This window comes from Anastrepha ludens, chromosome 4 (genome assembly GCF_028408465.1).
Source record: "Anastrepha ludens isolate Willacy chromosome 4, idAnaLude1.1, whole genome shotgun sequence".
In the NCBI taxonomy this organism is placed as follows: Eukaryota; Metazoa; Arthropoda; class Insecta; order Diptera; family Tephritidae; genus Anastrepha; species Anastrepha ludens.
The window spans coordinates 73768465-73784531 of record NC_071500.1 but is presented as its reverse complement, the minus strand read 5'-3'; the positions used below and the strand labels follow the sequence as shown (position 1 = coordinate 73784531).

General features: G+C 37.4%; 1 protein-coding gene across 1 annotated transcript in view; it reads left to right on the top strand.

Moving 5' to 3' along the window:
* The window catches only part of LOC128859811 (mediator of RNA polymerase II transcription subunit 12), a 43418-nt gene extending 27740 nt beyond the window's left edge, over nt 1-15678 (top strand). The window contains exons 9-11 of the mRNA XM_054096901.1: nt 5578-5815; nt 5888-6694; nt 14613-15678. Coding sequence (XP_053952876.1) covers nt 5578-5815; nt 5888-6694; nt 14613-14749 — 1182 coding nt within the window. The 3' untranslated portion in view covers nt 14750-15678. The remainder of the gene's footprint in view (nt 1-5577; nt 5816-5887; nt 6695-14612) is intronic.
* The last annotated feature ends 389 nt before the right edge of the window (nt 15679-16067 follow it).

Below are 16067 nucleotides of genomic sequence, written 5' to 3'. Positions count from 1 at the left end.
TGCTGTAAAAGTGCCATAATCCAAAAAATGGATTATGACGATCTTCCAGCAAATGAGCGACATAATCTATATTAGTTTCGTTCTTTATTTTTGTTAAATTTGCCCATCATATTTTCTATAATTATTTTATAATTACATATTTTCTATAATTATGTTATAATTATATAAAACTATAATAGGTATAGGTATTATATAAAATTATCTTGCATGTATATAATAACCTTTCTTGTGTCAATGAGATCTCTAAAAATATTATTTATGAACCGGCGCATAGTGGGGATTTTTTGACAGATTTTGTTTAAAAGTGGCTTGTAAATGATTTTGGAAGAGTTTGTCTAGAGTTATTTCGTTCAAACAGCGGAAGTATACATACAGGCATATTTTTCTTTTTAACGATCACGATGACGGAATCATAAGGGGAAGCCTTGTACCTTGCACTTCTAAGTATGATATTTTAAAATATAATATTTTAAACATCTGCCCACTCTACGAAAGAAAGGCGGCGAGCAATGAAAAGGTACAGTGGTAGGCAGATGAATGTTCATCTTATGTTCACATAGATTCCCTTATTCATAATTAAGTCGCTAAATTTTTTACTGTAGATCGGGTTAATTAACCCTTTATAAGGCAGAAGGATTCAGAGTAATAATAGGTCTATTTATAAGTTCGTGCGGTTTTACAACAGATGGCGTAACTTGATTATTATTCCATCGATCCACATTTCCAAACATTCATTGGAGAGCTACTGTCGTAAGGCACAAACGTCAGTATAAGTTTTTTATTTGAAGCGTAAACAACAATATTTTTACCACACTTGAAAATGTCGAATTTCGTGCCAAATAATGTGTTTTTGCGGGGAATTCTTCTTCATTATTTTAATATGAAGAAAAAAGCAGCCGAAAGTCATCGTATCTTGGTGGAAGTTTATGGTGAGCATGCTCTATCTGAGCGAACGTGCCAGAAGTGGTTTGCACGCTTTAAAAGTGGTGATTTTGGCTTGGAAGACGAAGAACGCGAGGGTGCGCCGCCAAAGTTCATGGATACCGAATTGGAGGAATTGCTCGATCAAGATCCGGCTCAAACGCAAGAAGAGGTTGCAAAAACTTTGGGAGTTGATCAATCAACCATTTCCAAACGTTTAAAAGCCATGGGAATGATCCGAAAGGTAGGCCATTGGGTGCCGTATGAATTGAAGCCAAGAGACGTTGAACGCCGTTTTATGGCATGCGAACAACTGCTTCAACGGCACAAAAGAAAGGGTTTTTTGCATCGAATTGTGACTGGCGATGAAAAGTGGGTCCATTACGACAATCCAAAACGTCGGGCAACGTATGGATACCCTGGCCATGCTTCAACATCGACGTCGGCGCAGAATATTCATGGCCTGAAGGTTATGCTGTGTATCTGGTGGGACCAGCTGGGTGTTGTGTATTATGAGCTACTGAAACCGAATGAAACGATTACGGGGGATGTCTACCGACGACAATTGATGCGTTTGAGCCGAGCACTGCGAGAAAAACGGCCGCAATACGCCGATAGACACGACAAAGTTATTTTGCAACATGACAATGCTCGGCCACATGTTGCACAAGTGGTCAAAACATACTTAGAAACGCTCAAATGGGATGTCCTACCCCACCCGCCGTATAGTCCAGACCTTGCGCCATCCGATTACTATCTCTTCCGATCGATGCAACATGGCCTGGCTGACCAGCACTTCCGTAATTACGATGAAGTCAAAAAATGGATCGATTCGTGGATTGCGGCAAAACCGACCGAATTTTTCACAAAGGGAATCCGTGAATTGCCAGAAAGATGGGAAAAAGTAGTAGTAAGCGATGGACAATATTTTGAATATTAAATTTGTAACCATTTTACGTCAATAAAGTTTCAAATTTCGAAAAAAAACCGCACGAACTTATTCATAGTCCTATTAAAATAACTTGCGCTTACATTTTTGGCATGTTTTTATTTATATAACAAATATAAACTTAAAAGAAAAACACAATTATTTCGGAAGATTTGGAAATTTAGGTGGTAAAAATATTCCCACTGCCCGTCAACAGAGCCACATGCAAGCTGAATTTGAGACATTATTTTCTATGAAATTGTGCAAAACAAGGCGTGATGCAAAGAGGGGCATTACACTTGCTGCATTTTATTTTGCTACGCTTATCTTTGACCTTTGTGCTGCACAATTTACAGCGTCGGTAAGTCTCCAACTCTGCTGGCATATGGTCACCTACGTTTACAAACCGCAGTTCTTCAGGTACAGCATTTACAGTTTTTTGATATACCTCTGGGCATGCTAGGCGTCATTTCTTGCAGATATAGGTAGGCAAGCTTGATCTTCTTTTTCTGCTGCTATAGCCACTAATCAATCCTCTGGCAACAGCCACCCGAAATTCTAAGTTGGTAGCTGTTCTACTCTCGAATATCCGCAACCACCAGCGTTTACTTCTCCTTCCGACAGCATACGTCCCCTTCACTTGGTCAAAACGGTCGACACCGCCCATTCTTTTGGTGTATTCTTTCACAACCATAGGACAACTTACAGCTTCCCTGGTGCCATATTTTTGCGTTCTTTGTACAGTTGTTACTTCCACCTTAGGATGAAATGCAGTTGTCAACAATAAAACCTCTTTAGTATCTTGCCACACAGTAAATGCTACATCTTGTTTAGTTCTTCACTTAAATTCACCTTTTTTCAACTTTAGGCTTTGGTTTCTGCCGTTTCTTTTTGTGTTATTTTTTATTATGTTAGGTAAAATTGCTCTATTTCTTCTTACTGTTCCAGTGGCATAAATATTTTTTTCATACAAGTACTGCATGAGAGAAAAATCGCAAAAAAAGTTATCGAATGTAACATGAGACTTGAAATCTCCTTGTGCTAATTTACTTGACAATTTTTTTACGACATTAGCCCCTAGACCCTCTTCTGTTCCTTGTCCTGTTTTACCTGTATAAATTTCATAGTTATACAAGTACCCTGTGCTACTATCACAACAGCACCACACTTTATAGCCCCTTTTTATGGGCTTTAGCGGCATGTACTGCTTCAAACTGGACCTTCCTTTGAATAGTATCATGCTCTCATCGATACTTTGGGAAGAGGAATTGAAGGCATTGTTTTGAAATGATTGACTAAGTAAAGATATAAGAGAACGAATTTTATACAATTTATCAAAATTTACATCTTCTCTACTTGGTTGTTGACTAATATCGTTCAAATGCAAAGTCTCTAAAATTTTCTTGAAGCGTTTTACTGGCATAACTTCAGCTATTTTATTCACACGAAATCCAGGATCCCATGACCAATATAAATCGACATGTGGAAGAATATGATAACCCATTATAATGAGAATGCCTAAAAAAGCACTAATTTCCTGTGTGTCAACAGGCTGCCAATTTTTTATATTTTGCTACTCCGCATACAAGTTTGTCTGAGTAACAATAAAATCGAATACTTCATCACTAAAAAACTTTTTCAAATGCGCTACTGGACGTGCTCTCCTATTCAATAAATACCGAGGTTTTATTGTCACCTTATCAAATTCATCGGGATCTGGCCTGGATGTCCGGAACACCTTCCCCCATGACTCAACTTCACATTCAGATTCATCAGTCAATTCTTGTTCTAAGGGTGATGATGACTGTACTATCAAAGGCTCTTCTGGCTGCGAATTATCTAATTGTGAACATAGTGCTATTGTAGATGTACCTGACTCGGAACAACTGTTAGGTGTAGAATTCAAATGAGTGGGAGAATTTTGTAAAAGGTCACTTGAATCTTCAGGTGCTTGAAGTGACCGTTGTATTGTATTCACGTTGAACTCTTCTGCCTCATCAGACTCAAATCCGTCTTCTGAGCCATCATCGGGCATGTCCAACATCTGCTCAATATCATTTTCATTCAAATAGCGCGGCATTTTTCATGAAAATCTGAGAAAAGAAGGAACTAATTCAACAAATGTACATAACACGCCACGGGCAGCGGGAATATTTTTCCCACCGAGTAAAAAGTCTTCTCACATCTAAATACGATAGTAACTTGTAAGGTATAGCAAACAACTTGTAGAATAAACATAAATACATAATAAAAAAACAGTTTTTTACCTCCTTTCAAATAAAAAATATGAAGATTCACGGAGTAACAAATTTTCTTTCAAAATTGACGCAATTTTTGACAGCTAGTGGCGCCAAGAAAAAATATGTCACACAAACGTCATTTTTTTTTTTTATAATAATAAACTAGACCTTCTTAGTTCCCAGTGCAACAAATTAGGACTCCTTTGATAACTTACATAAAAAGATAAACAAAGTTTTTGTTGGTGGTAAATATATCGCCTCTGCCTTAAAAAGGGTTAAACAATCGACACCTTCGTCAAAACTGTTATAATCCACTTCTATGTTGGCGTGTCGCGACTAAAAATTCATGGCATAAGCATTTCCTTATCCTTATTGTATTTATTTAAATTTTATTTAAGCGATAATGCACACTATGTTAAGTTTCCATCCTCCAGCCCCACAGTGATCACGCGTCAGTACGTCCGATGTAGTCGTCCATTCTGGTACACAATACCGTTTTATGAAACTAATGGGACTGTCGGTCACTCATTGTCACTAAACTTTGCATTTCCCTCCGAGTCGATTTCAAAAGCAATACTTATCAAGTTTAAATTTCCAATTCTAACAAATCACCAGCATAAAGTTCCAAATGGTAATAATACAGTCCCAGATGGTAATAATTTTCGCAAATTCTTTTCATCAAAACTGCATTTCAGTTGGCGGTAAACACAAATAAACGGTCAAATCCTTTTTCGGATACGCAACCCCAAACATGAACAAACCGGATGCTTAACAGTTTGTGGAAGTTGTCGATGATCGACAGTACACCAGGACCGACGTATGCATCTATTCGCCCAAATGGAAGATTCATCCGTGAATATTACATTTAGCCAATTCATTTTTGAGTTCGCCTTAGTACATGCAAGTCTTTTTTCAATATATGGTAATGAGAGCAGCGGTTTTCTCAATATGCTCCGAGATTTTTGGTCTTTCGCACTTAAACGCTCTCGAATCGTGTCCTTGTATACATTAACACCACTTTTCCTTAAAACTGCTTCACTTTCTCGCAACTATAAGTTCGGCTTTGTCACAAACAAAACAATGATATTCCAGTCTTGCTTTGGAGATGTATTTTTTTGTGGGCCTCAACTCCGTCAACGTTTTTAATTTCGTTATACCGTTGTCTATATACTCGACTTATTTAAATATTTGGCTAAATATGCAAGTGAAATTTTCAGACCTTTAGGGTGTGTACATCGGAATACGAATACTGTTTGGAATCATTTGCATACGCGGAACTCACTTTGTGAAAGCAACGTACTCTTTCTAAATTTCTCACAAAACTAACAAATTACCCATTGCATATTGCAAAAGAATATGCCAATTTAGCAACATTTTTTATAACGCAACTCTAAGCTTAAATTGGGCCGGTCTCGCTTTCATTAAAAGGACTATATGTACAATATACAAATTAGTGATTAGATATTTTTTATTTCGTTTAATTTTAAGGTAAACGTTCAACAATTTAACTCAAATCAATTGTTACAACCCAATTCGGGCGTCATGATGCAGCAACAGCTGCAAGGAAATTTACATCAGCTTAATAATGCTCCAAATGCCCAAATTGGTTTTATGGGAAACGTGCCACAGGGAGTATCTCAACTAAGTGGTCAAAATCAACAACATTGGATAGGACAAAATCAATACCATCCGATTCAGCAGCAACAGCAATTCTATCCTCATCAAGGTATATAAATATTTTGGAGAAAATTCCTTTATTAAACTAAATATGAGTTTGTTATTTATTTTTTTTTAACAGCAAATCGGTTTGAACGGCCACAACTTAATCAATCTAAGCAAGCTTTGTGTAATATGCTACGACAACGTCAGCCTACATTTAATCAAAATAACTCCGCACAATTTAATGCCATTCAGCAACATCAACAAATACGTCAGACACAAGGGCAACAAACGCAAGGTCCTATTGGTTCTGTGCCACAACAGTTCGTTAGAGGAGGTATGAGGGGAATTGCATCGTCTCAGAGTCAGCTAACAAGTGGTATTAATGGGGTTAATATACCTCAGGGCGTTAATCAGAATAATATGCCTGGACAGCAGATTACACCACAGAATATGAATGCTCAAGTCAATAGCCAAACAATGACTTCATCTAATCCCCAAAACAACTTAATGAATGTTCAGCCTGCATCTGGGCTAATAGGATCAGGAAATGTTTTACAACAGAATGTTAACTTAGGAAGTGGCAATGGGAATCAGAACATCATTAGTCAAGCAACGAATCCATTTCACAATTTTAATCAATATCAACAACAAGGATTGATAAATAACAGTGGAAGTGGTCAAGTTCAATCATCTAACATGGTAGGCGCCTATAATCAAATAGGGCAAAGAAACAATTCATCAGATTATCTCCAACAACGGGGAAGTAATAGTCGAGGACAGTTCGTAAATCCGAATCCCAACGTTACCATGGGAAATATTATAGGGCAGAATACAATATCACCCTATTCAAGGCAACCAACAGCAACTGGGAAACCAGGTGTGGTATCGTCCCAGCAACAATTTCAGCAACAAAGATTACATCACCAAATGATGCAAATCCAAGGTAAGCAAAACTAGTAAACCCAAATGAAAAGTGAGTCGATACAAAAGCTTTATTGGTATTGAAATTAATAGAGGTCTGCCATAAAAATGCTCCTCATAAGAATCATTTGCCATTCGGAGTCGCTTTAAAACTTTTCCCTCTGTTTGTGAGAACCACAAATATGAAAAGAAGCTCGGCCAAACACCTAAAAAAAGTGTACGCACCAGTTATTTATTTATTTTTTATTTTATTTTTATTAATTTACTTATGTATTCACCGTTGAGTGCACCGTTCGATAAAATGTTTGGTTAAGGAAATAGTTTTCAGCATTTTTTCACTATATTTCGGTGTTAAAAATTCCTTTGTGCATTTTGAAAATAATTTCATAATTAAAAAAAATCATAATTCTACAATTAAAAAAGTCATTGTTGTTGGAACAGAACAAAATACCCCATTTTCAATTTTCAAAGATTATAAGAGTAGTTACAGACAAGTTTAAGACCTTTGTGAGGTGTTTTACTTCCTTCAGACCCAAGCATTGTCTCCACCTAATTATTTTGTACATTGCCGTTGCCCCTCCGGTCATTGAGAACAAATGAAAATATTTAACTCGTCGCTACAAGTTTTCACGATAATCCGCGATAGTTCGTACACAAGAGAGCGGCTGCCCTAGGCTTCTCAAAAACTATTACGCATAAAATATTCAGGAAAGATCGTATAAAATTCAAATCAAGCAAGCGCTTGAGCTTAACGATTACAATTTACATACACATTTCTGCAAGGCAATGTTGGAGTGGTTTTGTACCGTAAACACTATTTTTTAGAGTGATGAAGATCATTTTCATTTAAATGGAAGTGGAAATAATCAAAATTGCCGTTGTGTTTTTGTTTTTTTTTCTGTCGGGACAACTAGCAAGTGTAGCACTCAAACATTAATTAAGTCCATTGTACTACACTTGCATTCCCTTTTAATTTTCTTTAAATCTACCCGATCTCCGAAAAAATCCGGGTAGATCTTGTGGTGCCAAGGAACCAAGATGGTCGTTTCTTAACATATCAGTGCCAAAGACCTCAAACCTGATTCGAGCGAAGGCGGGGCAGATGCACAGGAAGTGGTCCGCCGTCTCATCCTCCTCTTCACAAGCTGGGCAGAGTACACTGTCTGAGATGCACACCCTTTCCATGTGCTTCGCCCACAGAAAGTGGCCCATCATCAGTCCAACCAGCCGTCTGAACTCCCTTCTGTTTAATAACAGGAGGGTTTGCGACAGTCGATCGCACATGACATGTAACATCAGTTTAGTCCATCTGCAGACTCTCTCAGCCTGTCAAGCTCGCTTGTGGGTTGCAGTAACCCATTTGCTAACCGTGGCTTTTATGACCGCAGAAGGGAGTGGCAAAACAGGCCGAGGGCCAAAGAAGTTGGCCAACTTCGCCCATCTTAGCTAAGGACCCATCCAGGGACCCATGTTAGTATCAGGCTATTATGTCTACCGACATAGCTCAACCTGGATTTACAGGATCGACTACCGCTGATGTGGTTGGGGGCTGTCTAAGGCCATGAGCGCAGCTTGGCTGTCGATGCAGACACATATAGATTTGCCTCTCGATTGGTTTTCCACAACAAAGTTCATCGCTTCTTGAACTGCTTACACCTCCGCTTGAAACACAGATGCATTCATTCCAAGAGCAAAGTGCAGTTTTTTCCTGCTGGATTCCACGTAGACCCCGAGCCGGAGCCGTGCTCGATCCTGGAGCCATCCGTAAAAATGCGGAAACAGTGTTTGCCGGGCTCTTTTTCAGAGTTTGACCAAAACTGAGCCTCTGGCAGCACTACGCTGTATCTCTTTTCAAGTACGACTCTTGATGGCATGGAGTCAAGGGGCATGGAGAGAATCGTTGGATCGAAGTCCATGTCTTCTCTATTTTCCAATGCTGGACAGGGGCCGTACCAGCCTTCAAGGTCTCTCCTTGGATGAAAGCATCAAGTCGTGGTAAACCAATCAGAGTATCTAATGCCGGGCCTGAAGTAGTCGGAAAAGCTCCGGTGCAACAGATGCCCACAGTGCGTTATAGTCTCGATAAGGTCCTCCTGACTCCCACGAGAGAGAGTCTACTCATCCAGGCCACTGATGCATAGGTGATAATAGGTCTTATCATAGTCGTGTAGATCCATAGGACCTTGCTAGGAGAAAGACCCCACTTTGTCCCAAAGGCACCTTTGCACTGCCAGTGAGCTGTCAGTGCTTTGGATGTCTTTGATTAACGTGTGACTTCCAAAAAAGTTTACTATCAAGGATTACTCCAAGATATTTGATTTATTTAGATAGCTGGATTGTGAATCCTTTTAGCTTATGCAGAACGAGTCCATCAAGCTTCCTCCTTCTGGTGAAGAAGACAATACCCGTGTTGGTGGGATTTGCCGATAGCCCATTCACACAGCACCAAGTGTCAATCAGATCCAGAGTTTTCTGCACTTTCCTGCAGGTGTTTATAAGCGATGGGCCTGTTACCAAACAGGCAACATCGACCGCATATGCTTGTGCGTAGACTCCCGAGTCGTTTAAGGTGGTGAGTAGAGGATCGATTACCATGCACCAGAGCAGACAGAGACGTGAAAACTGACCGTCCCAAAGAAAAGACTCAGACGGTTCCTGTACCGTGAGCCCATGTACCGTGATCCCTTTCCTTTTCCCGCCACATTGACGGGTGCTAAGACCACGCTCGTGCCTTGGGGGTCGTGGCTCGGCCATTAGCTGCAGGGCAGGGCGGTGTACTGCTTTCATCCACCTTCCTTCTCCGCTTACCTCGAGAGCGAGACAGCTTGGGAGCGTCCGTGCCCACCAAGAATTCTGTAGTTTCCATGGAGACTTGGGAGAGACTTGGGTAATGGTTCGGGCCTCCAGAATCCATGCCCCTGCCGCCGAAGCTGGTGGATTGCCACTTGTATGGATTCCACCTGGAGTATTATCCTCTATGTTGTCCATTACCAAGGTAACCTAAATTAGAGAAGCCAATATTAAAACATGAACATCCATTTAACATCCCCAAAGTGACTATTTAGTGTCCATAGTCAATCGGTGGAATAATTGAACTATATCTTTTTCAAAATCGTCGAAAGAAAACAATTTTTGCGGACGTGGTCTCTTATCGGGTCATACATAGTGATTATTTTCTGCCAATAATGCAAGAACATCTTTCCTTCAGTAGACACATAGCAAAATGGCGCCACGCCGCACACAGTGCGTCAGCGTACTCTGTATTATGCTCCTTAACTGAGAAGATAGATGCCACACTGTGTAAAGCGTACTTCAGGAGACATCGTGTAGCCATTTTGATTACAGTATTTTGGCAGGTCTGCAGCTTCGTCCACTGAGTGTCACCAGTGCCAGGTGACCGGATGGGCGCTGCATAATTTAGAACCGAAGGGTCAGTTGCCTTAAATATTAAATATGACTACCAATAAACAGTAAATAATTTACTGATAATGCAAATCAAATCGTATTATCAATATTTTTACTGCAGTTTCTTTCAGTAATCAGTAAAAAATATTTTTACTGCAATTTTTTTCAGTAATCAGTAAAAGTTTACTGGTAATGCAATTTTTTCCAATAATCAGTGAAAAAAATTATTTTTAGTGCATTTTTACTGATACTGCAAAGTGCCCATCTACGGTAAGGTAAATCATAACAAATGCACAATTGGACTTACTTGGATTTTAACACGTTGAAAATTTGAAGATATGTTTTTTTAGAACTAATGTATAATAAAGAGGAGTGCTGGAAGTACATTAAAAAATTGCATTACTGTGCTTTCCATTATATGCTTATGTCTCGTTAGCGTTGAACAAAGCAATTTTGCTCGCTGATAAACATTGAAAAGACAGTCATATTTTCAAATATATTCATCGAATATTTAAACACATATCGGTCATAATTAGGGTATATTTAGAAACGCATTATAAATGCGCAGTAATTGCAGCGCTGGCAGCACTGCCAATGTGACACGTGTTGCAATTGATAGATTGGCAGTATTAAAATTTTTCCTGCAAATAATGCGCGACGTTTGATACAAAAATGGCGTTTTGGAACGCGATGCATTTGCAGTACTGCCATATTTGCATTTCTGAACGCAATGCCAACACTGCAAAAGTACGTTGCGCATTATAATGCGTTATTGAATATACCCTTAGCCTGGACCTAAAAACTTTACAACACACAGCATCATAGTTTTAAAGATGCCACATAAAACAAATTTACACAAATAATTCATATCACATAAAAATGTTTGAAGGTTTAATGAATTGGAAAGAAATTAATCAAATGGTAGCATGATTCTCTCACCGTACTCAATTTACCTTATCTACATAACTTAAAAGTCCAAAATCTACAGCTCTTTCAGTTTATGAAGGCTAAAGTACTCATTTATACAGCTGCTCTCCAGTTTGTTAAGTTACGTTTAAATCTAAAGTAATTACACCATTAGTAATTACACCATAAATTTTGATTTGAAAATTTTAACAATAGTCATTATATACAATTTATGAGACTAACTAAAGCATAAAAAGTGTTATAATACAGGGTGGGCCATGTAGCGTTTGCTTTTTGAACCACCTATTTTTTGAGAATGATAACACAAATGACATGTCAAATGTGTTCATAACTTACTTAAAGGTTTGACATTTACGAAATGGGACGCTATACGCTTGAACAAAATTGGGAAATATTGAAAACCTATTTCCAAAGTCTTTTCTGATTCTCACATCGGTGGCTACGTCAATAAGCAAAATTGTCGGATTTGGCGCTCAGAAAATGCACACGTTACTGTAGAGAAGCAAATGCATCCACAACGAGTCACTGTTTGGTGCTGTTTTTGGTCTGGCGGCATCATCGGGCCATTTTGTTTTTTTTTTTTTTCGAAAATGAGCTAGGAGCCGTGGTTACAGTAAGTGGCGAGCGTTACCGTGACATGCTCAACGAGTTGTTTCCAAAAATTGAAGAGGATGACATGGACGACATTTGGTTTCAACAGGACGGTGCAACTTGTCACACTACCAAAGATACACTCGAACCTTTGGCTACCGTTTTTGAAAACCGATTAATCAGCCGAAATTCCGATATCAATTGGCCGCCTCGGAGCTGTGATTTAAGCCCGTTGGACTATTTTTTGTGGGTAGCCGTTAAGGTTAAATGCTATGCATGTCCAGAGACGATTGATGCTTTAAAACACGAAATCGAAGTTGCCATTCCTGAAATTGGAGCCCAAACAATCGAAAATGTGCTTAAAAATTGGGTTGATCGAATGGCCTACTGTAAAGCCAGTCGTGGCATTCATTTGAACGATATTATTTTCATTCGTAAATGACAATGTTCAATATTCAATATTCAAAATAAAAAAAGTTTTAAAAAATATTGATTAGTTTTTTTTTATAGCCGATTCAAAAAGCAAATTTTACATGGCCCACCCTATACGTTCACATATGCATTAGTCACCTATAAATCCACATGGCCCACCCTATACGTTCACATATGCATTAGTCATCTATAAATCCACCAAATTAATCTACCCGTTCACATATAGCGGATTATCAGCAAAATTGACAATAAGCTGTCAATACTGCTTTGAGAGGTTTTCCTTCATAGAAATTATTTTATTGGAATATTTCGGTGTTTTTGGTTTCTTTAATTATTACTAACGATATGAAAAAATACAAGGAGAAGGAATAGCTAATTTAACTGCACAATCGGCGGCTAAAAATAAACCGTTGGAGGAAATCCGTATGCGACGTTTACCGAGATTGCAAAAAATTATGGTAGCAATACTCATGGGAAATTCTATATTATATTACATTTTATAATAAGTAATAAGAGGACAGAACGTTTATGGGCACACGCTTTTTTCTTTAAAATGAATCCATAATTAATAATATTTAACAAACATTTTATTAGAATTATGTTTACAGCCCTGTTTTCTTTGCCGGCATCCATTTAATTTAGTTTTTATTTTGATGTTCCTCCTTACATTCGTAATAATAATTATCGATATCTAAAAGTATCGTTATTATATAGGATTATTTTATAATCTCAAATTTTGGGAGAGAAATTTTGTACGGGAAATCGTGATTTTTAATTACGGATTTTGAGTTAAGCGTGAAAAAGTATATCATCTGCTTATATGTGAACGTATTATTAGGTGCATGTAATAGATTTGTGGTGACATAATACCCCGGATTTACACACGGAGACATCTGGAAGGGAGACACTGGAAGGGAGACACTGGAAATTCTCTTTTCATGTCTCATTCGCGGCCACACGGGCAAAATTGTTTTCGGCAACATTTTGACATTTAATGCTTTAGCATCGTCTGGTTCATATGTATTCTCGCACGCGCTTACATGTAAATCGGAAAACGTTCGTCAACAATTTCTGAAATATATGAATGAAAAATGCAAACTGGTTAAATAATAAATAATTTATTGTTTTTTTATTTAAATATATTTATAAATTCTTATACTTGAATAAAAAAAATTAAATTAAAAATACTTCATATGTAAATAATTAACTTAAAATTAAACTGAGTATCTAGAAATGCAGGGAAAAATTAGAAATCAACATAAACATGTCCCATAACTATTTTAAATTATACTACTTTACTAGCAACAAAAATCGTGCATTTCCCAAGCAGTGTTCGGATGTTTGTCATCTTTGTTATCTTCCGTTTGCTTGAAAAGCAACACATAACTCAGAACCTTCTCCCACAAAAGAAGGAAACAAATGAAGCAACTGTCAAAAATTGCTTTAAGATTGGAAATACGAATAAGAAGAGGAAAGCGTGTCGCCAGTACAGGAGACAAATTCCCTTCTCTCTTCCGCGGCCGTCCTTCACCCCCGAACAAAATGTTTCCCTTCCAGTTGTCTCCTCGTGTAAATGGGCACTATGATACTTTAACACCTTCTGGTTCGAATATATTCTACAACCCGCGAACATGTAAAGCGGAAAACGTTCGTCAACAATTTCTGAAATATGTCAATGAAGAATGCAAACTGGTTAAATAATAAATAATTTGTTGTTTTTTTATTTAAATATATTTATAAATTGTTGTACTTGAATAAAAAAAAAATTTAATTAACAATACTTCATATATAAATATATTAATTAACCTAAAATTAACTGGAGTATCTAGAAATGCGGGGAAAAATTAGAATTCAACATACACATGTCCCATAACTATTTTAAATTATATCTACTTTACTAGCAAAAATAATCGTGCATTTCCCAAGCAGAGGTCGGATGTTTGTCATCGTTGTTATATTCCGTTTGATTGAAAACCAACACATAACTCAGAACTTTCTCCCACAAAAGAAGAAAACAAATGAAGCAACTGTCAAAAATTGCTTTAAGATTTGAAATACGAATAAGAAGAGGAAAGCGTGTCGCCAGTACAGGAGACAAATTCCCTTCTCCCTGCCGCGGCCGTCCTTCTCCCCCGAACAAAATGTTTCCATTCCAAATGTTTCCGTGTGTAAATGGGCACATACATTAACAATTCCATTAGATTTACATAATTGGCCGACTATGATATGAGTTCTTTCATTCAAGATGTAGAAACATTTGGCGTCACTGTACAACAAGTATCAAATCAATATTTATTGAAGTAAATTACAAACTGAAAACTGAACGTAGACGCATATGTGCTTCAAAACACAACTACTGCTAAAATTTAAAAGTCGAATTTTTTCAGGAGTAATTTTATGAGTTAAAAACAAATATTTTCTTCTTTTTATCCCCTTTTTGGAGAGTGGTATATTTTTTATTGTCTCATTGCTTAATAATAATATTAAATCATTTTACGTGCACATATTTATCATTCATTCAAAGTGCACATATTTAACTATTTTTGAAAATATTAAAAGAAGTTTAATTTTTATTATATTCGTAGGTGGAATGGTGCAATCCCAAAATCAGAATATAAATCAGCAGCAGACTCCAAACTTGGTTGCTCAACTTCAAAGGCAGCTGCCGAATCAACATAATTTATCTGTTCAGCAGTATCAACATCATCAGCCACCATATTGAGCAACTAGTTGATTTATGCATACACACATTTTCTACTGTTCAAGCGAGAATCGCTTTACATTAATCGCTTTATAATATATGTATAGGGTTATTCAATAGGTGCGCTTCAACTTTTTTCCGATAGGGAGGCGAACGACGCAATATTTTTTATTTTTCGCTTGTCATTTGTAAACTTCATTAGTATACATTTCATCATGGAACGCTACACATTTGAGCAACGATTGCAAATCGTGCAAATTTTTTATGAAAATAATCGTTCTGTTGCTGCTACTTTAAGAGCATTACGGCCATTTTACGGTCCATTTAACAAGCCGTCCCGTTTTGGGGTTATGTGAAGTCATTGGTCTACAGTAACAAGCCGGCGACGATTTGTGAGCTCAGAGCTGGAATTCGGCCGATTTATGCAAAAGAGTGGTCGAAAATTGGGTTCAAGGATTGGACTTCGTAAAACGTGCACGCGGTGGTCATGCAAAAGAAATCGAATTTCATACTTAAATGTATATGATCAAACTCGATAATAAAAAAAAAAAAATTAGTTAAAAAAGTCAAACCGTTTGTGCTTTATTCAAAAAAGTTCAAAAGTTGAAGCGCTCTTACTGAAAAACCCTTTATATATATATATATATATATGTATAGAATATGTATATACATATATGTAATAATTTTTATTTATGTAACTATTTAAAAAAACAATTCTTTTCGTAATATCAGATTCGAGACTTCTATGAGTTTAAGGAGAATATAATTTCGAGTAGCAGACTTAGAGATACTTTGATTAAACTTTATTCCATAGGCACACTGTGTTTAAGTAGTGAAGGAGCAATCTGATTGACTACAGAAACATTTAATCAGAAATAAAAATAACGGTTATCTCGAATTTATAAATTGAAATTAATTAGATAATAAATATTTTTTCGTCGACTGATAAATCTTGGAGTGTATTTTTGTCTCCTTATAAAAAAGAAAAAACCATCTGCCGTTCGGAGGCACCACTTCTGAAACACCGTTGGTCCCTGCATTTATGGGAAGCAAAGACGCATACCGGAAAGGGAAGGAACTCGGCCAATCGCCCAAAAAGGGTGTACGCACCAATTATACATATATGTGACCTGGTCTATGAAAAGGTACCTTGCTCATTGTTATGGATTATTCAGTAAGTGCCCAGAAGTGTCGCCCTAACAAACCAAAAGGCCTAAACCATAGCTTAGGTTTTTTTGTAGAATTGGGTGACTCGGTTTGGAGTACCTAACGAGTTGTATTCAGACCAAAGAAGGAACTTCGCATACACAGTATTCCAAGAAATTTGTTGCTTGTTGGA